This window comes from Sarcophilus harrisii, chromosome 3 (assembly GCF_902635505.1).
Source record: "Sarcophilus harrisii chromosome 3, mSarHar1.11, whole genome shotgun sequence".
Lineage (NCBI taxonomy): Eukaryota > Metazoa > Chordata > Mammalia > Dasyuromorphia > Dasyuridae > Sarcophilus > Sarcophilus harrisii.
In genome coordinates, this window is record NC_045428.1 from 532,014,142 (window position 1) to 532,041,560 (window position 27,419).

At 35.7% G+C, this 27,419-nt stretch overlaps 1 protein-coding gene across 1 annotated transcript; it reads right to left on the bottom strand.

Moving 5' to 3' along the window:
• Positions 1 to 253: 253 nt before the first annotated feature.
• LOC105750207 lies at positions 254 to 8,597 on the bottom strand. The gene is made up of 3 exons (XM_031962043.1): positions 7,480 to 8,597; positions 6,900 to 7,037; positions 254 to 2,636 (listed from the first exon to the last, which is right to left on the bottom strand). The coding sequence occupies exons 1-3, from the start codon at positions 7,715 to 7,717 to the stop codon at positions 1,702 to 1,704; spliced, it is 1,311 nt and encodes a 436-aa protein (XP_031817903.1). The 5' UTR covers positions 7,718 to 8,597; the 3' UTR covers positions 254 to 1,701.
• Between the last annotated feature and the right edge of the window lie 18,822 nt (positions 8,598 to 27,419).

Below are 27,419 nucleotides of genomic sequence, written 5' to 3' on the forward strand. Positions count from 1 at the left end.
GGCACAGAGACCTTTTAAGATTTCTTGACCACTAATTAAAACAATTCTATATGTGAAAGTCTCAGCAAAAATTGGAGCTTTATAGAAAATTTCTAAAAGCTATCCAAACACTATTGTTGTACCAAAAAACAGAAAGTGAAGTGAAGCTTATTTTCTAGTGGATGCAAGGGGCTGGGATGCAAGACCCAAATCAAGCATCCCAGAACAGCAAGGGTTTAGTAAAGGCTAAAACCACAAACTACAAAGTGTTAATTTTATAAGCAGGAAGATACAGAAGCAGACATTAGTAGTTTATAACCTTATTGAAAGCAGGGAAGTACCAAGAATAGGATATAGGACAGAGTGCTCTGACCTCAGAGTACAAGGACATTACATTCTGCTTGCAAAATGCTTAGGTAAGCAGGGGGATGGGCCAAGCAAGAGCTAGTACAACATTATATATTTAGATATTTTTAAAAATAGGTATTTGTGAATATTCAAAAGATTTGAAAGAAGTTCAGTAGTTCCTTATTGTGACACAAATTTAAAAATATGCATTTTAGAAGTGATTAGGACCAAGGTTGCCTTAGCAAAGAAAGCCTGAATTATTGTAAACAATCTGTAAGTCTGAGGCAAGCATGGAAGACCACTGATAGTTCAATTGGACTTTTGATTACAATCCCATCTCAAGTGGAGATATCTAGTAACCTCACATTACCATATGCAATCAGAAAGCCAAGTTATGATATCAAATCCCCAAGGTTATATTTCCTATAAAAGATCTGTTCACTGTTTTCTTTTCTCTCTAGATATCAGGAGACAGAATGGCGCATTTTACAACCAGATCTTCAAGGATCCTTTAAGAGTCTTCCTTTAGGCAATAGACATCAAAATTCATATCATGTATAGAGTTCAAGCAAAGATTTTTTTTAAAATGGTAAGTAAAGATCAAAACTCTCCAAACTTTCAGATGACTGAGAGAAATATTTATGCTGTTACATTAATGACCAATTATTAAATCCAAGAGAAAATGCTTAATACAAAACTTACAAAAACAGTGGTCTTATTTAAAATAAATTTTTATTGATATACTCTGGTTTTTTCCCACTTTTAAAGTTTCCAATATTTCTCCTCAAGCCTCTACAATCATGCAATACAACAAATTTAGGGAGGGGAGAATGGAAAAATTTTTTAAACATGCAAAATTATTTTGGAAAAATTGGCAAAAGAAGTTATGTGCCACACTCATGGTCCTCCCACCTTTGCAAAGAAGTGGGATAGAATGTCTTCTCTTTACTTCAAAGTATCTTTGTTGTTTCTCATTTTGCAACATTCACTTTGATAGTTTTGTGGTTGTTCTTCTTGCTGGTGTTTCTTGACAAATAAAGTTCGATCAATGCCCGTAACAAAGCTAAAGCTCCCAAAGAAATTGAAAATAGGAGTATATGCATATGACCAAAAAAATATCTTAGCAGCCTTTTTGCAAGTGGTACCAAAAAACTAGGGGAAAAGTGACTGTCATTAAAGACTAGCTAAAGAGTGACAGACAAATGTCATCTTATTGTTTCACCATTTTTATTAGTGTACTTCAGATCTGTGTTTCATGTCTGTGCCATTGTTGTTATTACTGGTAGTGTCATAACCATAGATATCCCCATTGGCAGTGATATTATAGCTCTATTAGCACTGCTCTCAGTATCGCTGTCACTGACATTGATATTGCTATATTTTCAGTTGGTTTCTCACAATTGGCACCATCATTATCATCATCACCACTAGCATCACTAGCCAGATTGTCAGCATCAGAATGGTAAATGTTACCCTCCAGCATGTTGTATCATCATCATCATCATCATCATCATCACCATAACTGGAGTTATTGTCTTTTTCATTAATTCTATCATTATTCCTTTTATCAAAAAGGCTGTCAGCATTTCCATTTTTGTCTTTACCATTATCACCAATTCTGTTCCTAAGACTATTGCAGCTAATATGGGTTTCTTTATCTATATTTCTATTATCATCATCATGGCTATCCATACAATTGCTGCCACCATCATAGTAGATGTCCTTATCATCTTGGTCATAACCATAAACTATTTCTTTGGTGTTGTCATGCTGGCTACCATCATTATAATGATTAGCATTACAGCCATCAGTCACATCAGCACACTTATCCTGGAACTTAAAATTGTCTTGTATATCAGCAGCATCCTTATAGTGTTCATCATCCTTGTCAGATATGACTTCATAATTGAGTTCACCACCATCATCATCATTGCTCCCGTCTTCATTTTTATCATCTTCAGCAAGCTGGGACTCAAGTAAGAACATGGAACACACAAAGGAGTCTTTTAATTCTGGTTCTGAGAAAGAAAGCTCTAATTGTTCATCAGAACTATATTTACATGCTCTGCTTTTGATGCAATTTGAACATGACGTGGCTAGATCTTGGGCCAGAAGGAAGATTGAACGTATTGCTTCTTTGATTTTAGGCTGGCTTCTTGATTTACTTGGTGCTAACAGTTCTTCTTTCTCTCCCATTTCCAAAATGTATTTACTTCTTTCCACAGATTCACAAGGTGTTAACTTCAGCCTTGCTTCTAGTTGAGAAACTAGAGGCAACCAATATGTGTTCCTTTTTTCCAGTAATTGGACTGTGAAAGAAAAGAAATAGAGTGTATAATCTCAGAAGAAGGTAGAGGTAAATGGTCTCAAAATTTATTGGTAGATATCATGGTAGAAGAGAACTAAATAATAGAAAATATCATGGTAGAAGAGAACTAAATATAATCATTATTTTTGAATGACTTTTATGGGCTTTTTATTCATTAAGTACTATTTTCATTTTATTTTCCTTCTGAGTGGCTTTAAAGCAATTCAGAGTCAACATGAAAAACCTTGGAGGGCAGCTCTTACCTCCCCATAAAAATTCTCCAAAAGAATCAGCAATGAAGAATTCTCTAGTCTGCTGAATGCTTCAATAAATGGAAGCAGGGTAGTACATGAGAAAAGAACTTTGGAGGCAAAAGAATTGGGGTTGAATCTAGTTTTGCCATTTATTATGTAGATTTGAACAAATCGTCTTTCTGCCCTTTAGTTCCCCCCTTTAGTTCCCTATTAGTTAAATGTCTCATAATCTCTTAATTCCAAATCTATGATTTTATTTTGGTCTTAAGAGTCAACATCACAGTAAACCTCCTACTTAGATGGCAAAGTTACCCCTTGGATACAAGTGTGACACCCGAGTTCCCTAGTGTCCTGGATCAGTTTCCTAATTATTATGCACCTGGATTTACCCAACTGGGAGAAGAAGCCCCAGGAAGCCAAGATGACCTTCATGGCTTCTAGAATGTAACATGTAGGAGAATATGCCACAGGTGTAATGAAGAAAATGCCTTCTGTTTGGTTAAATGAAGGCCTAATTGAGGAACTTGGAGAGACTTTTAAAAACTGAGTGAGCAAAGACTGCTAGCTCAGTCAAATAGACTTTCACTACCTAGTCCTTTCATTTTGAATATTTTTACTCTTTGTCCTAATATAATAAATCTTGTCTTGTCAAACACCATCTCTGGATTTCTCTCACCAAGTTTCCCAGTTTTGCTCCTTATTCTTCAGCTGCTAAATGAAGCTGGAGAAAGTTACAAAACTGAGTTCTCTTGGGTCTATTTTAACTTGGCATTACATAATCTCAACTGGCTTTTACTGCAGAAAGGCAATCCTTTTAAATCTCCTTAACCAATTTTCTTTCCCACTCACTACAATGGCAATTACAACCATTTTAATTCAATTTTAAGCTTCCCACATATACTTGCTCTCTATGCCCTCAGGTGAGTATTCTATCTTACTTAACTGAAAAACAATTGAAGCCATTGAACAGGTTTTTCTTTTCTTCTCATCTCCTCTTACATGTTTCTTTATCAAGAGGATGACCATTCTTCTTCATCAGGGAAATCCTTTTGTCTGCATCTCTGATATCCAGACTATTATAGTGTTTTTTTTTTTTTTTAAAGCCAGTAGATCATGGTATAATACAATTTATTTCCACTAGTGAATGGCACACATGGAGGAATGCAGAGGAGGTATTTCAAGCGTAAAAATTAACTTCATAGGTGAAAATAAATAGTATTATTCCAGTGTCCAATACAATGCATTCTGCAAAGAATTAAATACACCAGACATTTGGTACTTACATAAACTATTATTCTTCTATATTAGATTTTCCATTTTATATTCCCACTTTCTGTAATCTTTATTTTCTGCCAACCATTCTACTTGTAAACCAATTCCCGAATCCTTCATCCTTAAAAACAAATCTCATTTTCTGCTCTGATAACAATATTCTCTTAGTTCTACTCTGATTGTCACTGCTTTTTCTCACTTTCCTTTGCTATTGTTCATCCACATCCCTTGAATTTAGCAAAATGCTTAGCCTATAATAAGTACTTAATACATGTTTGTTAACTAACTACTGAGTATATAGATTGGACCTACTAAGTAAGGAAAGCTATTAGAGCTAGATCTTTCCAATGTCTTTTTGAAGTTGTTTATGGTCCCTTTAAGAAACTGATTTGTGATCCTTTCAATCCTTTGATTGATTTGTGATTCAGATTACTCCCAACCCCTCCTGGCTGATGCATTATCCATTCAAGAAGCTACGACCTTTGATTCACAAATCCTGGTCAAAAACACCCATTTGAATTACAATAGGAGATCCAGGCTTATACCAGCCTCTACCCGATCTAAGCCAACTTGGGCTCTCACAGCCCCCATTGGATCTGAGCCAACTTGAGACTCCACCCATGGGCCCCTTTAGCTAAATCTCTCATTATAAAAAAGAGCCAAATTAAAATCCTCTCTTTACAGAAGTTCCAATCATGCCAACTATACCGTGCTTGGCATGCCAAGGGTCTTTTGTCCACTGGAATACTGTTTCCAGTGCCTCTTTACTCTCACCTATTTCCTAAACTAGACTTTAACCTTACTCACAACCCCCATAATAAACCTCTCTTATCAATCTAGGTTTTCTGGTCTGTAAATTCCCTTATAGAGGACCTCTGTGCCACCAGAAAGGAATCCTCAGAACTCCCTACCCTTGAGCCACCACTAGACTGCATTTAACTCCCTGACCACCAAAAATCCTAATTTCATTTGGGTACCCCAAATCTAAACTTCATCGATTTGCTTTCTGGCTCATGAAACTTTCAAGTATTGAGCTACACCCATTCTCCCTAGTCAAGATAAGACTAGACCACCATGACCAAGTATCAGAAAAAAAAGACTGCTCTTCTTCTAAGTGGGTCTGATGTAAGTGGTATCATCAATCTAATCTCATAACCTATTTATTGTTAGTCTCTGCATATTTGAAGTTGATATACATATTTTTACCCATATGTTATTTGATATTTTATAGACAGGGAATCTGAGGTTTTGGCAAGCTACTAAGCTTACCATGGTTATGGAACCATGACCATGTTTGTCACAAACACTAATGCAAACCCTGTTGACGGGAAACTGAGAGCAGTTTCCACCAATCATTAAAAAAGGGCATTTCCCCAGGAAGAAACCTACCTTGGATGTTCAGCTAGGAAGAGTTTCAGTCAGGAACACAGCTGCAAGTGAAATCTAAACTCTGAGCAGAGAATGCTCAAACTAAGCTTGCACCAGTCCTTTATATTCCTTGTCCTCTCAAGTTTTCCCTCCCCTTTTCTATTTCCAAAAAGGTGTGAATTCCAAAGGTACTTCTCAGTTTTCTGTTTATCCTGCCATTTAATTAACTAAAACTCTGAAAAACTGAAGCAATGAAGAATGTGTTTACCCACTGATGAATTAATCACATCAGTCTCCTAAGCACCTACTAAGTGTAAGGAAAATAGAGAAATGAAAACCCTAATCTGTTTTTCAGTGAACTTTTTGTCAGATGATAACTTGTTGCTGAAGGACTGACAAGAGAGCTTTCAAGAGAATTATCACAGAAAACAGGAAGATTGATAGCATTATCTAACCAAAATATGCATTCATTGCCATCCCAATTAAATTGCCAAAACATCATTTTAGTGAATTAGAAAAAACAATAACAAAATACATCTGGAAAACAAAAAATTAAGAATTTTGGGGAGCATCTAGATGGTGCAATGGATAAAGCACCAGCCCTGAAGTCAGGAAGACCGGAGCTCTATTTTAGCCTCAAACACTTAATGCTTCCAAGCTGTAATGATCCTGGGCAAATCATTTAACCCCAATTTCCTCAGCAAAAAATAAGAAATTCAAAGAAGCTAATGAAAATGAATAATAAAATATTTAAAAAATTATAAATTAACATTTTTATAAAGGAAGGAGGTTTGGAAGCATCAGATTTTAAACTATATTATAAGGCAATAATTATTAAAATTATTTGGTTCTGACTAATAAATAGAAAGGTAGATCAATGGAATAGAATAGAAATGCAATATATAGTAGTAAATGCTTTTATGAATGTTCTGTTTGATAAAGTATAAAGCCTGGGGATATATAGATGGATTTCATGGTACTAGTGTTGTTTTGAGCCTCTAGACTCAGGGGTCCTCAAACTACAGCCCGCAGGCCAGATACGGCAGCTGAGGACTTTTATCCCCGTCACCCAGGGCTATGAAATTTCTTTATTTAAAGGCCCACAAAACAAAATTTTGTTTTTACTATAGTCCAGCCCTCCAACAGTCTGAGGAATAGTGAACTGGCCCCCTATTTAAAAAGTTTTAGGACCCCTGCCAGAGTACCAGGATGAATTGCCATAGCATCAAGATAATGATGAACAACAAAAAATCCAGGATTTTTTGGAAATAAAGTGTGCAGAAGGAACTATGTTTGGGGTGGGGGTCTGGAAGTGATGCAGTTGAGTTTATCATGGCAAAGTATTTCAGTGTTATGTTTTCTTTATATACCTCTTTCAGACTCCGTGAGTTTTTCATTTCTGACCGAAAGGTATTCAGTGAAATGAGTTATGTTTGAAGTTTTCTTGTATAAATCCCCAAAGTAATGTCTTGGTCCTTGTGCAATTATTTCTATTGCATCACTTGCACCTGCAGAGAGAAGGGTTAATGTCAAAGTAACTTTGGATAAAAGGACAAAATGGGCCCTTTTATCAGGCAGTTAAACTTTTTACTTCACTTAAAGCCTGTGATGCTCAGTCACTGAGAGGGAGATCACCTTTTTTTTTTTTGGTAGATTAGCTCAAACAGGTGAGATTGCAGAGGCAACCAACCTATTTTACATTCCTTTTTCTAGTAGATGGACTATGAAACAAAAACAATCATGGATAGATCATCTCCAAAGAGGATACAGTTATTTAGTCTCAACAGTTGAATCAAATTAGGTGAAAAAATATCTTTGTGAAGGAAAATGATATAGAATTTTCATTATTTTTGATAACTTTAATTTTTGAAGCATCAAGAAAGTCTGTTATGATATTTTCCTTGTATTTTGCTCTCATAACCTCTCTATATATTGGTGGAGGTGACTGACCTTGTGTGAGCAGGCTGAGTGAGGTTTGCAAGAAGAGAAATTCAGCTTTTCTTGGAGTCTTTTTTGAAGCTTTGAGCCATTTCAGGAATTTCTGGCTTCTAGTTTCCTCAGGAAAGATGAATGAGGCCAATCCCACTTCCAAAGTTGAAGAAATTGTTGAAAGAAAAAAAAAAGACTCTAGGAAGGAAGACAAAGAAGGAACTAATAGGGCAGCTAGATGGAGCAGTGGATTGAACATGGCACCTGGAATCAGAATGACCTGAGTGCAAATCCAGCTTCAGATTACCAGATGTGGGACCCTGGGAACCTTACTTCATCCTGTTTGTTTCAATTTTCTCCTTTGTAAAATGAATTGCAGAAGGAAATGGAAAACCACTCTAGTGTCTTTGGCAGGGAAATTACAGAAGAGCTGGACATTTCTGGATAACATCAATCTCAGTCATGTCTCTGTCTCTGGCTTGTTGTACTAGAAACTTTGGGGAACTTCCTCTTCTATGATATCTACAATTCTCTCTCTTGATTGAGCCGAGTTACTTTATTGCCAATGTAAAAAGATTCTCCATTCTGTTTTATCTGGTTTCTTTATTATCCCATGTCTTCCTTCTCTTATTTCTTCTACTTTGGATAATTGAGTTTTATTGTTTAAGTGTTATTTGTATCTATTATGGAGCTGGTAATTCTGAATTAAAATCAGGACACTCCTTTCTTTTTGAGTTGGTTTGATTTAACTTTATTATCAAGCCAACCTTATTATCAGGTCAGTCTCCATTATCACATTTGGTCCTGAAAGTCTAACTGACTTAGTATATAATGAATATTAAAGTAACTGTAATTTTCAGATGAGAAAGTTAAAGTTTAGACAGAGTAAGAAACTTGACAATGGTCATATATTTATGAGCAGGTCACTGGCTCTTTTACAAGCTCTATATCTCTAGGGACTCTAAGTTTGTTCAACAACCCAGCTTTGTGCCAGATCTGCAAGAAAAGGGGCATTGCCCCATAGAGAAACCAACTTTGATATCCAGCTAGGTATCACTAGCCCCAAATAGAGTCTAGGCTCTGAGCAGAGATTTCTTTCCTCTCCTTTTCCCCCCACTTAATAATATTTTATTTTTTCCAATTACTTGAAAAGATAGTTTTCAACATTTTCTTATTATAATATTTTGAGTTCCAATTTTTTTGTCCTTCCCTCCTTCCTCAACCCTCTCTCTAAGATAGAAAGCAATCTGATCTTATGCATGTATAATCATATTAAACATATTTATATATTAATCATGTTGTGAAGGAAGAATCAGAATAAAAAAGGAAAAATCACAAGAAAGAAAAAAACAACAAAAAAGTGAAAATAATATTCTTTCATTGTATCTGCTTTCAGATTACATAGTTCTTTCTCTAGATGGGAATAGCAGTTTCCATCATCCGCCTTTTGGAGTTGTCTTAGATCACTGTATTGCTTAGGAAAGCTAAGACTATCAAAGATGATCTTTGCATAATGTTGCTGTTACTTTGTACAATGTTCTTAGGGTTCTTCTCACTTCACTTCATTGACTCATATAAGTCTTTCCAAGTTTTTCTGAAATCTCCTTTGAACAGAATTGTTCTCAACCTAAGCCATTATTGGGATTTTATAAACTTTCCCCAGATATAACCATCTCTTTTCCATTTGCTAAAGATGCTATGAATCATTATCCTTACACTGAGTTGTATAGTAGACAAATCCCCTTGTCCCCCCCTCTCATCTTACTCAGGACCTCTCATCTTATTTAGGGACGACCCTCAGAAAGTTTGTTTCATTTCCAGTAAAACCTCACTTTGTTACACTGATCTGAGACTTTCTGAGTGCATCAAAGTGTTTTCTCCTCAGAAACTATGAAGGATGAGGTTATTCCTTTTATAAAATAATAACTGTCTTCTAATTATTTACTAAGTGTGAAGTACTTAGTAAATGTAGATATTTTACTAAGTGCAAAGTAAAAGGCAACTAATTTACAGAATAGATTGAGTACTTACTCTAAAGTTACTAAACTCTTTCATGAGTTCACATCTGGCCTCAGACACTTAACAGCTTGACCCTGAGGATGTCACTTAATCATGTTGGACTCAAGTTCTTTCATATCTAAAATCTTTTGGAGAAAGAAATTGGAAACCACTCCAGTATCTCTTCTACAAAAAACCCAAAATTGATCAGGGAGAATTGGATATCACTGAAAGATTATTAAACAACAGCAAAAATACTTAGGCAAAATGTGTCTCAAGCCTTCTCTTCAATGAAGAGAGCTTTTAACCAAATGACCCTACAGCTACACTCATTAGCTGTATCCCATTAAAATATCCCAATGTCTGAGTAAGTGAGCCCAGGCTTAAGGTTCATTTTTTCTAACTTCTGAACTGTACAACTACCATCACTAAAAGGAGTCAAAACTTTCTCAAAAGCCTCTGTCCCTGGGATAGGGAAGTTACAGGGACTATGTAGATTAGTCATGGCATCAAGAACTAACTAATTGCTAAAGGAACAAACAGAAAAAGAAGGAATAAATGTCTGAAGAACATTGGGGGACTCAAGAAAGTCCCTTCACCCTGTTTGCCTCAGTTCATCACCTGTAAAATGATCAAGAGAAGGAAATGGCAATTCACTCCAGTAAGAAAAACTGAGTTTTCCAGTGAGAAAACTCCAAATGTGATTATAAAGGATTGGATTAGGGGTGTGTGGGGGAGAGATATTGAACAAGAAAAACTCTTGAGAGGAAAAAGGCAATCCTGATTGATAGGATAATCAGACAGTAAATGAGGAGATGGGCTGAGAATTCTCAATTCCTCCTGATTACTTCATCATGGGTGGAGATGGGGAAGGAGGGAGTAAGTCATATCAAGACTAAAAAATGACTTAACAACAAAATCCTCATCTCTCAGACCATTTTTCTTGAATTCATAAAAGCAATCATCAATGGAATACCCTCTCATCACCAAATCAAGGACTCTGTCCTTTGTCTCTGCCTCACTTACTCCCTGTAGGATCTTTACTTTTTTTTAAATTTCCTCTATTGCTAGTTCTTTACTTGACCCCGGCACTCATCTATTCTTCTCTATACCCCTACTATCTCTTCCTTTTTTATCTACTCACCATCCAATTGTAATATAGTTGCAAATCTCTGGTCTTGTGTACCTTATAACAGCAGATTCTAACAGGAGCATGTGTATGGCAAACTAGTCTAATGGTGGTTAAAGAAATAGCATTCTTTCTTCCCTTCAGTACCTAAATAGAACCTGTCCTCCACCTTGATCATATTCCCTTCCCCATCAGTAGCTGTGGCCCCAGAGCACCAGGAGATATTGCAATATCTGCACTGAAAGCTAAAAGACAGGATGAGAAATGAGTCAAACTCAAGAATGGTAACTTCAGCTTTCCTTTTCCTTTTCCTTTTCCCTTTCCCTTTTCCCCCTTCCTTTGTCCACATATCCTTAACTGTGGATGCTCTCTTGAAAAGAATGTAAATTTTTAAAACTCTTTATTGACAGGGCATAAGCCTGGGTGATTTTTTACATTATCCCTTGCTCTCACTTCTATTCCGACTTTTCCCTTCTCTCTCTCCACCCCTTCCCCTAGATGGCAGGCAGTCTTATACAGGTTAAATATGTTATAGTATCTCCTAGATACAATATATGTATGCAGAACCGAACAGTTCCCTTGTGGCATGAGAAGAGTGGGATTCAGAAGATAAAAATAATCTGGGAAGAAAAAAAAAATGCAAGTCGTCCACATTCATTTCCCAGTGTTCTTTCTCTGAGTGTAGCTGATTTTATTCATCACTGATCAATTGGAACTGAATTAGATCTTCTCTCTGTCGAAGAAATCCACTTCCATCAGAATACATCCTCATACAGTATTGTTATTGAAGGTATAATGATCTCCTGGTTCTGTTCATTTCACTCAGCATCAGTTCATGTAAACAAACAAACAAATAAATAAATTATTCCCCCATTAAACATGTAGGGAAAATGTGAAAATTTCCACAATTATTACGAGCTATCCATGAACCAAGAGATGTTTCTATTGTCTTGTAAAGAACACCAGAAGGTGGGTTAATTTCAGGCCAAGGGAAACAAGCTTGAAAATTCATCTTTTTAAACCTTATGGTGCTTCCTTCCCACCCACCTGGGCATTCCTTTCGTTGTGTGTAACACCACTGTTCCCATTGTGCCCAGCAGTGGTAGTTTCATTGATTGTATATTTAGAACTTGAGACTATCCCCTGAAACCTCACTGCAACAATTAACCAAGGGGACAATGAAACTGCACATTCATTCCAAGAGATCCAAGAATCCCTGGACTCTTGCCAACATGGTTTTAGACAGCCAAAGGGCCTTGGATTGTCTTCTTGCCACTAGAGGTATTGTCTGTGTCTGTGCCAACACCTCCTGCTGTGTGTACATCAACAACTGAGGGAATGTTGAGCTTTGTACTGAGAGGATACCAGAAAAAACTAGTTGGATATGAGACATTCATGATAACCTCATCTCCCCATCTTCCTTTGGGTGGGTTCCTCCCTCCACTTTTATTTTTTTCTTGCTCATTTTTGACCCCTGCATTTTTATTCTACTTACGAGCATTCTTGACTCCAAACAATGACCTTCAAAGTACTTGTTCAAGTTGAATATCACCTGCTATCTGATTCTGAGATTCAACACCCTCTGGATCCTGCTGCCACCATCTTCAAGTCATGTGTCTTCCCTCTTCAGTCTGGACTCCACTAGGCAGGTCAGTTCTATGCCTTTTACCAGCTTGAAGCAGCTCAGAAGATAAGACCTTTGTGCCTTTCTCCCAAATGAATTTGGGTCCCAACTGCAAGAGAGGGCAATGATGATGGGATGCAATATTTAGGGGAGATGTAGCAATAATCCTAAGGTCACCTGACCATGGGAATAATGCAGTTAAAAATGATATATGTCTTCCCCTAACTTTTAGGAATGATGAGTTGATAATCTTGAGGTCCTCTGGCCTTGAGAGTGCTGTAGTTACACAAATATTGATAGCTATCAGATAATATCTATTGGTCAGTGATAACAAAGTTTCTGAGATTATAATGAGGTGTATACCACACCAGTCCTCAAATATACCAGTAAGCCATGAAATCAGCATATCAGTGGCATAAAGCACCTGGTCTCTCTAACTTCTTCCTGTAAATATATCTTCTTCCTCCTGGTTCTTTGCTAAATTATTTTGGAACTTAGCCCATTGTAATTGGAGTTACAATTATAAAAAACTTTGCCCCTTGACTTGGAAATGGGTCCAAACCTACAAATTCTTTTGAGGCACCTCATGACACTAATCTGGTAGCCCAACTTTTCGGGGTTCCCTTTGAACTCCAATAGTGTCTGTATCATTCATCTTACTGTTACTCCCCTTTTCTAGTGCTATCTAAAATTTCTGAGAGGGCAAGTACCTGTTTTGTGTTTGTAATAGAAGACAATATTTTAAGGCCTAGTTGTGGATAGAAAGTCTATCTACATATAGAGAGTGTGATTTACTGGCAAGTGTTGGAAGGAATTTTATATGGAAGATTGAGCCATGATCTTCATAGTACAGTAGTAGTACAGTAGTATAGTAGTCGTGATCTTTGTAGTACAATAACAATGGTTATTGAAGGGCATGGGGTTGGGGTGGGGATGCAGCTGCAGGGCCATTATTAGGCCTTCATACCTCTGAGCTTCTAGCTCTCTTACTTCTTAAGCTATAGAACACTGGGGAGTGTTATACAGGTTATGTATGCACCAGGTAAGGATTGTGTTACAGTGTGCAGTCCCCAAAGTTGGAGAAGAAAACAGTCTGTACCCAGTTTTAGCCACAATCTGTAGCACTTGCTTAGAGTTTTCTCCTTGGACTTACACTCCTCCTTGCTGGTGGTGTATATGGAAGTCAACAACAGTTCTTCCTCAGAGTTATGACATTGTCAAAGTTAGTATGGAAATGAAGTATGGCATTTATAAAATAATGAGAGTATAGTGAATCTGAAGTGAAAGTTCACCGTAAATTCTACCAGCCTCTAAGGACTTTTTGATAACTTTTCCACATTCCAATATACCAGCCTCTGACTAGATCCAATTTTGTAAGTGAGAAAAATTGTGGCTTAGAAAGTAAATTACATGAAGCAATTATAAAGGAAATATAGCATCTGAAAGTATGTTAGTCAGTAGAGACACAACAGCAAAAAAGAATCAATCTTTGTCCTTAAGAAGTTTATGTTGTGTCAGAGGAAATGACAATAGTATCCAGAAATGTAGTCTTCTGCCCAATCTCCTATACATTTGGGTAAATTATAACCCCAGAAGCCAGTTGATTCTGTCTCCTTTTGAGGTCTGAGGGTTAACCCTAAGGAATCATGTCTTCACTAGTACTAAGATTCATAGGCCTAGATCCTAGGGGTTATTCACTGATTACCAATTAGCCAGTGACATTTACTTTTGCTAGAGCTATACTTCATGAAGTAATCTATTAAGAAGAGAGTATATAAAACTTTTTTTCCTAATGAAGAGTACTGTAAGGTCCCTGAGGTCCCTGGGGATAATAGGTTAAAACTCTTAGAAAGCATACATAATATGTACATTTTTTAAATGTTTGTGGCAGCCCTCTTTGTAGTGGCCAAAAACTGGAAACTGAGTGGATGACCACCAATTGGAGAATGGCTGAATAAATTGTGGTATATGAATATTATGGAATATTATTGTTCTGTAAGAAATGACCAGCAGGATATATCACTAACAAAATCCAACAGTCAGAGTTACAAAGAGAAATTCCATTTAAAGTAACTACTGATAATATAAAATATTTAGGAATCTATCTGCCAAAGGAAAATCAGAAACTTTATGAGCAAAATTCCAGACCACTTTTCACACAAATTAAGTCTGATCTAACCAATTGGAAAAATATTAAATGCTCTTGGATAGGGAGAGCAAATATAATAAAGATGACAATATTACCTAAACTAATCTATTTATTTAGCGCTATACCAATCAGACTCCCAAAAAACTATTTTAATGACCTAGAAAAAATAACAACAAAGTTCATATGGAAAAAAAAAGGTCAAGAATTTCAAGGGAATTAATGAAAAAAAAATCAAATGATGGTGGCTTAGCTGTACCAGATCTAAAATTATATTATAGAGCAGCAGTTACCAAAACTATTTGGTATTGGCTAAGGAATAGATTAGTTGATCAGTGGAATAGATTAGGTTCAAGGGATAAAACAGTCAACAAATATAGCAACCTAGTCTTTGACAAACCCAAAGATCCAGCTTTTGGGATAAGAACTTACTGTTTGATAAAAATTGCTGGGAAAATTGGAAACTAATATGGCAGAAACTAGGCATTGATCCATACTTAACGCCGTACACCAAGATAAGGTCAAAATGGGTTCATGACCTAGGCATAAAGAATGAAATTATTAATAAATTAGAGGAACATAGGATAGTTTACCTCTCAGACCTGTGGAAGGGGAAGGTCTTTATGACAAAGCAGAACTAGAGATCATTACTGATCACAAAATAGAAAATTTCGATTATACCAAACTGAAAAGTTTTTGTACAAACAAAACTAATGCAGACAAGATTAGAAGGGAAGCAATAAACTGGGAAAATATTTTTACAGTCAAAGGTTCTGATAAAGGCCTCATTTCCAAAATATATAGAGAATTAACTCTAATTTATAAAAAATCAAGCCATTCTCCAATTGAAAAATGGTCAAAGGATATGAACAGACAATTCTCAGATGAAGAAATTGAAACTATTTCTAGTCATATGAAAAGATTCTCCAAGTCATTATTAATCAGAGAAATGCAAATTAAGACAACTCTAAGATACCACTACACACCTGTCAGATTGGCTAAGATGACAGGAAAAAATAATGATGATTGTTGGAGGGGATGCGGGAAAACTGGGACAATAATGCATTGTTGGTGGAGTTGTGAACGAATCCAACCATTTTGGAGAGTAGTTTGGAACTATGCTCAAAAGTTATCAAACTGTGCATACCCTTTGATCCAGCAGTGTTACTACTGGATTATATCCCAAAGAGATTATAAAGAAGGGAAAGGGACCTGTATGTGCACGAATGTTTGTGGCAGCCCTTTTGTAGTGGCTAAAAACTGGAAACTGAATGGATGTCCATCAGTGGGAGAATGGTTGAATAAATTGTGGTATATGAAAATTATGGAATATTACTGTTCTGTAAGAAATGACCAACAGGATAATTTCAGAAAGGCCTGGAGAGACTTACATGAACTGATGCTGAGTGAAATGAGCAGGACCAGGAGATCATTATATACTTCAACAACAATACTAGATGATGACCAGTTCTGATGGATCAGGCCATCCTCAGCAACGAGATCAACCAAATCATTTCTAATGGAGCAGTAATGAACTGAACTAGCTTTGCCCAGAAAAAGAACTCTGGGAGATGACTAAAAACCATTACATTGAGTTCCCAATCCCTATATTTATGCACACCTGCATTTGTGATTTCCTTCACAAGCTAATTGTACAATATTTCAGAGTCTGATTCTTTTTCTACAGCAAAATAACGTTTTGGTCAGGTATACTTATTGTGTATCTAATTTATATTTTAATATATTTAACATCTACTGGTCATCCTGCCATCTAGGGAGGGGTGGGGGGTAAGAGGTGAAAATTGGAACAAGAGGTTTGGCAATTGTTAATGCTGTAAAGTTACCCATGTATATATCCTGTAAATAAAAGGCTATTAAATAAAAAAAAAAAAAAAAGAAATGACCAGCAGGATGATTTCAGAAAGGCCTTTCCCTTCTTTAAGATCTTTTTGGGATATAAGCCCAGTAGTAACACTGCTGGATCAAAGGTATGCACAGTTTGATAACTTTTTGGGCATAATTCCAAATCCCTCTCCAGAATGGCTGGATGTATTCACAATTCCACTAACAATGTATCAGTGTCCCTGTTTTCCCACATCCCCTCCAATATTCCGTATTTATTTCCTTGTCATTCTAGCCAATCTAACAGGTGTGTAGTGGTATCTCAGAGTTGTCTTAATTTGCATTTCTCTGATTAATAATGACTTGGAGCTTCTTTTCATATGGCTAGAAATAGTTTCAATTTCTTTGCCTGAGAATTGTCTATTCATATCTTTTGACCATTTATCAATTGGAGAATGGCTTGATTTCTTATAAATTAGAGACAATTCTCTATATATTTTGGAAATGAGGCCTTTATCAGAATCTTTGACTGTAAAAATGTTTTCCCAGTTTATTGCTTCCTGAAAGATGAAATTCTAAGAAAATTCAGAATCCTTTATTCTACAGATTATGACCTCCCTTATGATTGAGAAGTAATGCAAACAGAAAGTAATGAGAAAAACTTGGAACCAGTGAGAATTAAGGGCTCACAATAATGTTATTGCTGAAGAAGTGGTTTCAAAAGGAAACCACTTCAATATTTTTGCCAAGAAAACTCCAAATGGAGTCATAAAGAGTCAGACACAATTTAAATGACTGTACTGCAACAACCTAAGGTTACTGATCTTCATATTTATTATTTTGGTCTAGCCCCTCTATCCAAACAGAATGCAGATAATCTAAAGGCACCAAATCTATTTGGCACTGACATAAATCATGCTTACTCACCCATATATGACGGGTATGCTTTGGCATTTTGACTATAATTGAATAATGTAACTTAAGCATAGAGGTTAAAGCAATGTTGAAACCTTACTTCCATAATTTCCAGTGAAGAAATAGGAGTCATTGAATTCTCTAATAAATGTTTGAGATGAAAGGGGGAAAGGATCAGGTTGAGAAAGTGAAGTGATAGACTAATGGCGTGGAAACATGGTTCAGAATAGAGTCTGAATAAGATGGCAGGAAATACAGAATTAGTTATTTTAATTGTGAATGTGAACGGTATGAACTCTCCCATAAAAGGAAACTGATAGCAGACTGGATTAAAAGCCAGAATTCTACAATATGTTGTTTACAGGAAACATTTAAAGCAGAGTGATCCATACAGAGTAAAACTAAAAGGCTGGAGCAGAATCTATTATGCTTCAACTGAAGGAAAAAAAAAAAAGCAGGGGTAGTAATCCTGATCTCAGATCAAGTAAAAGCAAGGATAGATAGATCTAATTAAAAGAGATAAAGAGATAAGGAAACTATATTTTACTAAAGGATGCCATAGATAATGAAGCAATATCAATGCTAAACACATATGCACCAAGATACAGCATCAAAAATCCTAGAGAAGAAGTTAAGAGAGATGCAAGAAGAAAGAGACAGCAAAATTATACTAGTGGGGGATCTCAACTTTGCACTCTCAGAACTAGATAAATCGAATCACAAAATAAATTAGGAGTTGATTTGCCCAACTATATGCCAACAAATTTGATAATCTAAATAAAATGGAGGAATATCTACAAAAATATAGAATGCCCAGGTTAACAGAAGAGGAAATAAATTACTTAAATAGTTCTATTTTAGAAAAAGAAATAGAATAAACTATTAATCAACTCCCCAAGAAAAAATCTCCAGAGCCAGATGGATTTACATGTGAATTATACCAAACATTTAAAAAACAATTAATTCCAATACTATATAAATTATTTCAAAAAATAGGGGAAGAAGAAGTCCTACCAAATTTCTTTTATGACACAGATGTGGTGCTGATAGCTAAGGTAGGGTGAAAACAGAAAAAGAAAATTATAGATCAATTTCCCTAATGAATATTGATGCAAAAATCTTAAATAAAATATTAGTAACAAGATTACAGAATGTTATCCCCAAGATAATACACTAAGACCAAATAGGATTTATGCCAGGAATGCAGGACTGGTTCAATATTAGGGAAACTATCAGCATAATCAACTATATCAATAGCCAAACTAATAAAAATCATATGATTATCTCAATAGATGCAGAAAAAGCATTTGATAAAATCTACCACCTAGTCCTATTTAAAACACAAGACTATAGAAATAAATGGATTTTTCCTTAAAAATGATCAGTAGTATCTATTTAAAATCATTATCATGTATCATATGTAATGGGGACAAACTAGAACCATTCCCAATAAAATCAGTAGTGAAAAAGGCTGTCCACTATCACCATTACTATTCAATAATGTATTAGAAATGTTAGCTTTGGCAATAAGAGAAGAAAAAGAGATTAAAGGAATAGAGTAGGTCATGAGGAAATCAAATTATCACTCTTTGCAGATGATATGATGGTATACTTAGAGAACCCTAGAGAATCAACTAAAAAAGTACTAAAAACAATTCACAACTTTAGGAAAATTGCAGCATACAAAATAAATCCACATAAAATATCAGCATTTGTATACAACACTAACAAAACCTAACAGCAAGAGATACAAAGAGAAATTCCATTTAAAATAACTGGTTGATAATATAAAATATTTGGGAATCTATCTGCCAAGGGAAAGTCAGGAACTATATGAGCAAAACTAAAAAACACTGTCTACACAAATAAATCCAGATCTAAACAATTGGAAAAATATCAAGTGCTCTTGGATAGATTGAGTGAATATAATAAAGATGACAATACTGCCTAAACTAATCTACTTATTTAGCGCTATACCAATCAAACTCCCAAGAAACTATTTTCCTGACCTAGAAAAAATAACAAAAAAATTCATCTGGAAGAACAAAAGGTCAAGAATTTCAAGGGAATTAATGAAAAAAAAAAAAAAAAAAAAAGCAAATGAAGGTGGCTTAGCTGTACCAGATCTAAAACTAGATTATAAAGCAGTGGTCAACAAAACAATTTAGTACTGACTAAGAAATAGAGCAGCTGATCAGTGCAATAGGTTAGGTTCATAGAACAAAGTAGAAAATGACTATAGCAATCTAATATTTGACAAACCCAAAGACCCCAGCTTTTGGGATAAGAATTCACTATTTGACAAAAACTGCTGGAAAAATTGGAAACTGGTATGAAAGAAATTAGGGCTTGACCCACACCTAACACCATATACCAAGATAAGATCTAAATGGGTTCTTGATTTAAAGGTAAAGAAAAATATTATAAGCAAATTAAAGGAATATAGGATAGTTTACCTCTCAGATCTATGGAGAAGGAAGGAAATTCTGTACAAAGAAGAACTGGAACTCATAACTGAATACCAGATAGACAATTTTGATTATATTAAGGTAAAAAGGTTTTGTACAAACAAAACTAGTGCGAACAAGATCAGAAAGGAAGAATAAACCGGGAAAACATTTTTACATTTAAGGGTTCTGATAAAGACCTCATTTCTAAAATATATAGAGAATTGACTCAAATCCATAAGAATTCAAGCCATTCTCCAACTGATAAATGGTCAAAGGATATGAACAATTTTCAAATGAAGAAATTAAAACTATTCTTAATCATATGAAAAGGTGCTCTAAATCACTATGCAAAGAATGTTTCACCTTCTCTGTACTTTACGTTTGCCTTTTTTGTAAAATCCTTTTTGTTGTGTGCTACTTAAGTTAAAAATTAATAGAAAAAAACTGCTAGGAGTCTTTGAAAGAAGAAAAGATGAACCAAACCCAAGTGTAGCTTGAGAGTATCAAAAGAAAGGGAAGCTTCTCAGACTGACATGCCTCACTGAAGAAAATAGGCCTTTTCCTCCATATTGTGCACTTTCCTTCGACTGAAACAGAATCTTTCTTAATATTTTGCTGCCCACAATACGAACTCACTCCTCCATAATGCATCTGTGTCCTTGCACTCTTATTCTAGTTTACTAGGAAACTGTCCATTTGCCTGAGCAAAAAACAATTGTATTTCTTATGTTAATAGAGTTTTGTTGTCTTGGTCTCTGAACTGTGAATAGCTGGAGCCACACAAAGCAGAGGTAGGTTTTTGAGATCAAATAATAGTTTAAGTTATCATTTGAAAGTGTGTAAGCTCTCTGTCAGGACACTTTCATCTGTTGCAGGAAAGGTAAAGATTTTATAATCCAATCATAATGGGAAGGTGGATTGTAATACAATCATTGTCAGTTGCCCATGACAAACTCATGAATTCAGGACAATATAGGTGTTCTCGAGTTCTATGGGAAAAGTTCTTAAGTGATTGTTTCAAATCATGGGATTCATTGCTTGGGAGAGCAGATCCAGTGTTCTGTGGTGGGAACAGGTTCTACAATCTTTGATTTGCTTCACTTAACATACACAGGAGAATGTTGTCAAGAATTGATTGATCATTTCAAGCTTGTATTGTAAGACTCTGACTCCCAAATCAGAAAAGGCAGCTCTGAGAAATCTAACTTGTTAGCATATTCATTACACAAATTATCTAGATTATTATGAAAATCATAATGATTTTTCCTCATTCCCTCCTTTCTATCAAAAGATTAAGGAGGAACAAATGACTTTGATTTTATATAAAAACAAGTGAATGCATGGTAGATGGCAAGGCAAATAAGAAAGAGTGACATCAGACCAGAGAGAGCAGAATGGAAAATGGTGCCAAAGTTTTCATGAAAATAAACCAACGGAATGTTAAGGGGAAAATATTCTTCAGAATTCTCTGACCCCTATTCCATAACTCTTCCATCTGTTTGTTTAGAATATTCTTCTATTGGAGGAGATTGGAGGTTGGAGGTTGACATAGAAACATAGGGTGTCCATCATCATATGATTATGCAATACCATGAGGGCAAATGAATCAACCTGCATTGGGAGGTTATTAACAAACTTTCCTGTATGCACCAGGCCCATGGCTGATTCTTCTGTGAGGTTCCCAGCAGAGGGGGACAGAATTCCAACAGATGCCAACATTATCCTTAATAGGCTGGAAAGCAGGTCTCTATTGCTGATGTAGTGAACATTTTAACGGGAGAGGAACTTCAGTGGAGTGATTCCCTGGAAATAGTGACAATTTGGACATAGTTTGGACAAAACCACAGAGCCTTTCCTAAGAGAGAGGAGGGCTGTGGTATAATATAGATCCACATAAGAAGAACAATCCTGTGAAGAAGGCAATTCAACAGCAAAGGTAAAATTATGAGAGGGTGAATCCTAGACAGAATGAATGAAAGCCACAGAGTACAGTGCCTTGAGACGTGGCTGTTTAGCTCTGACACTAGTATAGAACAAGAAGTTTTTTCTGGGATTCCCACAAAACCTAGAAATTGAATAGAAGTCTATGAACTTGCTTTTATTGTAGTCAAAAGTCAGAGGTCCAATGCCTGATTTGTTGGGGCAGACACCTGAATTCCTCAAGTTACAGGGAGCTTTTGCAGAGTTATGAGATGTGCCAGTTCTATTCAAGGAAATCTGTGGCCACAGGAGTTGATCAGAGGATTCAAGTGAGGCATTAGGGAAGCAACCTATGCAGAGTTCTGAATAAAGGTAGAATTGCATTCCATGGAATTTAATGATCCAAGGTGAGAGCCCATGTTGCTGCTTATGTCCTGGATGCAGAGTGAAATGTAAGGTTTTAGAGAGACTCCTGAGTATAATGGGCCATGTAGGTAAGGGTCTGATATATTAGGGATTCTAAATCCATTAATTTTTGCTTAGTGTGCTTCTTTTTTCATAGGCAGTTTTCCTTCTAGGAACTACTATGGTAATGTCATGATAAGGGAGATAGCAGTATTGGTAGGGAGCACTGGCTGCTGCCTTTACATAAGCTTACTGCTTTGTAAAGCAGACCAGGACCGGGTGGTTTCTTAGTCTGAAGATTTCAGGAGTTTTTGAAGCACACTGTCTTGGAATAAAAGTGGGCTTTGATCCTAAAGATGATATTTTCACATTGTAAAAGCCTAACTATAATCTGATAGTCTCCATGGGTAGGATCTGATACAAACCACCCACTTGAAGATGGTAGCTGATTCCTCTCAAAGGAGAAGGACTTGTATTGCTACATGCTGCATTTTCTCTTGCAGAAAGAAATGGCAAAATGGCAAAACACACCAGTGCCAAGAAAACCCCAAATGGGGTCACAAAGAGTTGGATATGCTTGAAAAATGACTAAACAACTGAACCTTCTCTCTAAATAAATAGAATTGCAGGTCATAGACTTATTTGCTTAACATCTTTCATCCCAACAGCCCAGCATTCCCTTGAAAATGTAAAATGTTAAGGAAAGAAGTAAGGTATTACTTTCTAGTTTTAGATGTAAAAAGTTTAGTTTCAAAGAGAAGAAAAACACAACAAACTGTCTCAGATTATCCTTTTCAAGTAGGAGTGTCCTCTGTGTACAGAAAACTTAATTTTAAATATGGAACTTTTTATCATTTTTTCCCCAAACATATTTGCTTTTTGTTTTTAAATATCACCAACCATTGTTGAGATGGCAGCTGATAAAGTAATGCTTTCATTGAATTTAATGAACTGAGAAGGCTTTTTATTTGTTGCTATCAAAGCTCATACCAACATTTTCAACCAAGGAAACCGGGTGGCAAGCCTGTTTCCATTTTATTCCTTCAGTGGAAAATACTGTGTGAACAGTTTCCATGGGCTGCTATTGGGAACCCTCCATCCACACTGCTGCCCATTCTGTGAAACTGTTCTCTTCTACAGGGATAGGGGAGAAATACTCTTTTTAGACGCTGAAGACAAGTTTTCCATTGGCTTTTCTGAAGATCCTCTTAGAGGTATGTGGGAATTATTTCTAATTAATGTAAATGGTAGTACATCTGTATGGAGCACTTGCTTCAGTGGGTCTAGGAATACTGAGCATTGAAAGTGGGAAGGAGTGCAGGAAATATGGAATACACAGGTGTCAAGATCAAAGTAACATAGCTCTCTCCTGAGTAGGGAGATACTGAGATAATGCCAACCATTAAAAGGGAACCCCATTACTGAATTAGAGAATAATGCAAAACAATTAGCTACACATTAAAATATATTTACAGGGACACTTGTTTTAAAAAATCAAACTGTAAAGTGTTTTAAATAGAGTTAAATCTATGATGCTAGAAGTATTCGTGTTAGTGTCTTAATTCCAGAGAAAGCGGGAAATATTGCAGTAGAAGGTATAGCTTGGCTGGTTCCTACTGGAAAAAGGCATTTGAGAGCAAAAGGAAGAAGTGCCCATTTAGAGAGAGGATGAAATTAAACACTGACTTAACAGGGCATATCTTCCAATAGACTATGAAAGGAAATAGCTATAAAACTACTTAGATTTGATGATGGAAACAGGGTCGAGGTGCAAAAGAAACTTAAAATGTTGGGAATTTTTATACCATTCTTATTAAAGAAACATTGCAAAAAAATTGATTCTGATTGAAAGAATTCCTTTTGATCTATATTCACTATTACTCCCAAAAAAGAAAAATGGAGGGAAAAAGTATAACTTTGATACTTCAAGTGGATCAGAACCTATTCTCCTTCTTTTCCTCTTTCCCAGTAACAAAATCAGTTGAATTTAAGGGAAAAAATAAACCAACTTGGCTTGGATCTACAAAAAAAGCCCAGTCAAGATTTGTTCCAAGGCTTGTGTCTAAAAAATAAATGTTCACTGCAGAAAAGACCAATGATATTGTAAACTCTTCAAGGAAAAATGAAAATTAAACTTCATTATTACCTGTTTAATCTAAATCCACAAGTTCCATTTTCTGCTTATGGAAACTCTGTTTGCTCAGATATTACTTTTCCTCCATAATCTATCTCCATAATCTCTAATAATCTATTTCACTTTGCATTAGCTCATAGAAGCCTTTCCAGATTTTTCTGACAGCATCCTGCTCATCATTTCTTATAGCACAATTCTACATCATTTTCCTTTTCTGTCCAATTAATCTAGTAGGTGTGAGGTAATTACTCAGAATTAATTTAATTTTCATTTCTCCAATCAATTGTGCATGGGCATTTTTTCATGTGGCTATAGATAGTTATGGTTAATTCTTATGAAAACTATTCCTATTTTTGATCATTTATTCATTGAGAAATGGCTCTTTTTTTTTTTTTTAAATAAATTTGACTCCATTTTCTATATGTTGGCTAAATGTGGCCTTTATCAGAGAAACTTGCTTCTAATTTTTTTCCAATTATTATTGTTAATAGTATTTCGTTCATCCTCTTTTTCTCCATCCCATTTGTTCTATTCTCTCTCTCCTTTTAGTCTTCAAAAATGTTGTTTCTGACTGCCCCATCTCCCAATCTGCCTTCAATCACCACCCTTCTTTTATCTCCTTCCCCTCCTACTTTCCTGTAGGATAAGATAGATTTCTATACACAATTGAGTATATAGCTATTCTCTCTTTGAGCCACTTCTGATGACAATAAAATCCATTCACTCCCTCTCACAGCTTCCTTTTTCACCTCCAATGTAAAAGCTTTTTTTGACCTCTTTTATGTGAGGTAATTTACCCCATTCTACCTTTCTCTTTCCCTTTCTCCCAGTGCTTTTCTCTCTCACTGCTTAATATATAATTTTTATATCAACCCTTCATATTCAACTCATACCTGTGTTTTCTGTATATATATATATATATATATATATATATATATATATATATAATTTCAGCCTTTTTAAATCTGCATTTTTTTTTTTCTCCTAACTTCCCTAAAAATGAGAAAATTCTTAAAAGTTACGAGTAACATCATCCTATGTAGGAATATAAACAGTTTTACCTTATTAAGTCCCTTATGCTTTCCCTTTCCTGTTTATCTTTTTATGTTTCTCTTGAATCTTGAATATCACATTTTCTATTCAGCTCCAGTCTTATCATCAAGAGTACTTGGAAATCCTCTCTTTCATGGAATATCAATTTTCCTCTGAAGGAAGAAATCTGAATTTTCCTTCCTGTTTTCCTAGGTAGATGATTCTTAGTTGTAATCCTAGATCCTTTGTCTTTTGGGATATCATGTTACATGCCCTCTGACTCTTTAACTAGAAACTGCTAAATCTTGTGTAATCTGGAATGTGGCTCTTTGATATTTTAATTGTTTCTTTTTGGCTGTTTAAAACCCAAATCTCAAAGGAATCTTTGAATTCTGCCCTCTCCACACTCTCCACATTTTTCTTTTCTATAGAAGGTGATTTAGAATCACTAGGTTTGTAACACTTTCTTTCTTCCTAAAATTAGGTCCCTCATTTACTTAGTGGCAGAGTACAGACTGGAAAACTTGTCCTCTGGGTAATCCTAGAACTTCTGACCATCTAGGTCACTTGTGTCAAATTTAAATAGAAACAGGACCCACTAAACCCTATGTAAGGGTCCCTGCTGGTCACATATTGAACATTTTATAAGACTCAAATTAATATCATCTATATTCCACTGTGTTTTTGTTTATTTTGTTAAATAATTCCCATTTTAAAATATTTTCTTCTACTTTTTCATCTTTTTTGGTTTTGTTTGACTCATTCTTTAAGTCTTATTGACTTCCATTTGTTCAATTCTAATTTTTAGTGTATTTTTTCTTCAGTTACCTTTTTTAGCTCCTTTTGTATTTGGCCAATTGAATTATTTTTTTCATCGCATTTTTTTTTCCATTTCACAAATTCTGTTTTTCAGTGAATGGGTACCTTTTCCACATCTATTTGTAAGGAGTTAGAAGCTTTTTCCATTTCATCAAATCTATTTTGTAGGGAGTTATATGCTTTCTCCATCTCATCAAATATATTTTTTAAAGAAGTTTCTTCAGATTATTTGTTTTTTCTTTTCCATATCCTCTTGCAAAGATCTTATTTCCTTTCCCCATTTTTCTTCTAATTCTCTTTTAAGATCCTTTTTGAATTCCAAGAAAGCCTTCTGAAACGGGGACCAGTTCATATCTTGCTTCAGGGCTTCATCTGGAGCTGATTTGCTTTTAGGAGCCTCAGAGTTTCAGGTCTATTCTTTTTCTCCATAAAATTTATCTATGATCAGAGTTCTTTTTGCATTTTTGCTCATTTTTAAGGCTGAGATCTGCTCTTAAGAAAAAAGGAGTAACTGCTGCTTTAGTTTGCCCTGGGGGCAGTGTTTCTGACTGCTGTCTGGTGCTGAATAATCAAGTCCAGGTCTCAAGTTCTTTCAGGGCTCTGTGGCTTACAATTTACCTTTTGTATTTGCTTTTGATCGTTTTTACAGCAAATCTGCTAAATGACCCACTTGCAATCAGGATAGAGTAGGCTAAGAGCCTTACAAAAGGTTCCCTAGTTCATGGACTCATCAATGTTTCAAATGACTCCCTGTGCCAGCTCCTTGCCCCAGGCTCCCTGTGCTGTGGTCTGGGCTCAGCAGAATGTCCCCCTGCCCAATTGAAATAGACTTGTTTTGAAGTTCTTCCAAGGTATTTTCTTCTAGATAGGTGTTGTTCTCCAAATATTTTTGGGTTCTGTCACTCCAAAACCATTTCAGAGGCTTAATCTGCTGTTGGTTTGAGAGAAGATCAGAGGAAGTCACAGAATGCTGTGTCTGCTCTCCACCTTCTTGGATCTGTCCCTCTGCTAAATAATTCCCAATTACATTTCTGTTTCAGCACTGACTGGCCTTAATGATGGCCATGTGTTTGATACCTATAATCAAGGTACCTAACCTGAAATCTCTACATTATACTTGACAATTGATCATTTCTCTGTCACTTAAAGCCCTCCAATAATGGTGACCCTCTTTCTAGGATTATCAGTTCTTCTGATTCCAAACCTAGTGCTTAATCCATCATACCCCATTCCCTCCTTTCTTTCCATTTGGCCATTTCAGGTTTTTTAAGGCATCCTCCTTCCCTGGTTTTTAATACCTTTTTTATCATTTGGCCTAGTCTGTTTTTAAGGTGTTATTTTCTTTACTTTGTTTTTTTTTTTTGTCTATTTTTACCAAATTATTGACATTTTTTTCATGATTTTCTTCCATCACTCTAATTTGTCTTCCCAATTTTTCCTCTATCTCTTGTTTGGTTTTCAAAATCCTTTTTGAGCTATTCCATGGCCTGAGACCAATTAATATTTTTCTTGCAGGCTTTGGATGTAGGATCTTTGACTTTGTTGTC

What these genes read in the sequence shown, in the direction of transcription:
- LOC105750207 (XM_031962043.1), bottom strand. Translation starts at nt 7,717, where the DNA reads ATGTTCAATCCACTGCTCCATCTAGCTGCCCTATTAGTTCCTTCTTTG. An exon ending in ACTCAGCCTGCTCACACAAG is followed by an intron (nt 7,038 to 7,479) that starts GTCAGTCACCTC and finishes TTCTCTCTGCAG; the next exon opens with GTGCAAGTGATGCAATAGAA. An exon ending in ACTCACGGAGTCTGAAAGAG is followed by an intron (nt 2,637 to 6,899) that starts GTATATAAAGAA and finishes TTTCTTTCACAG; the next exon opens with TCCAATTACTGGAAAAAAGG.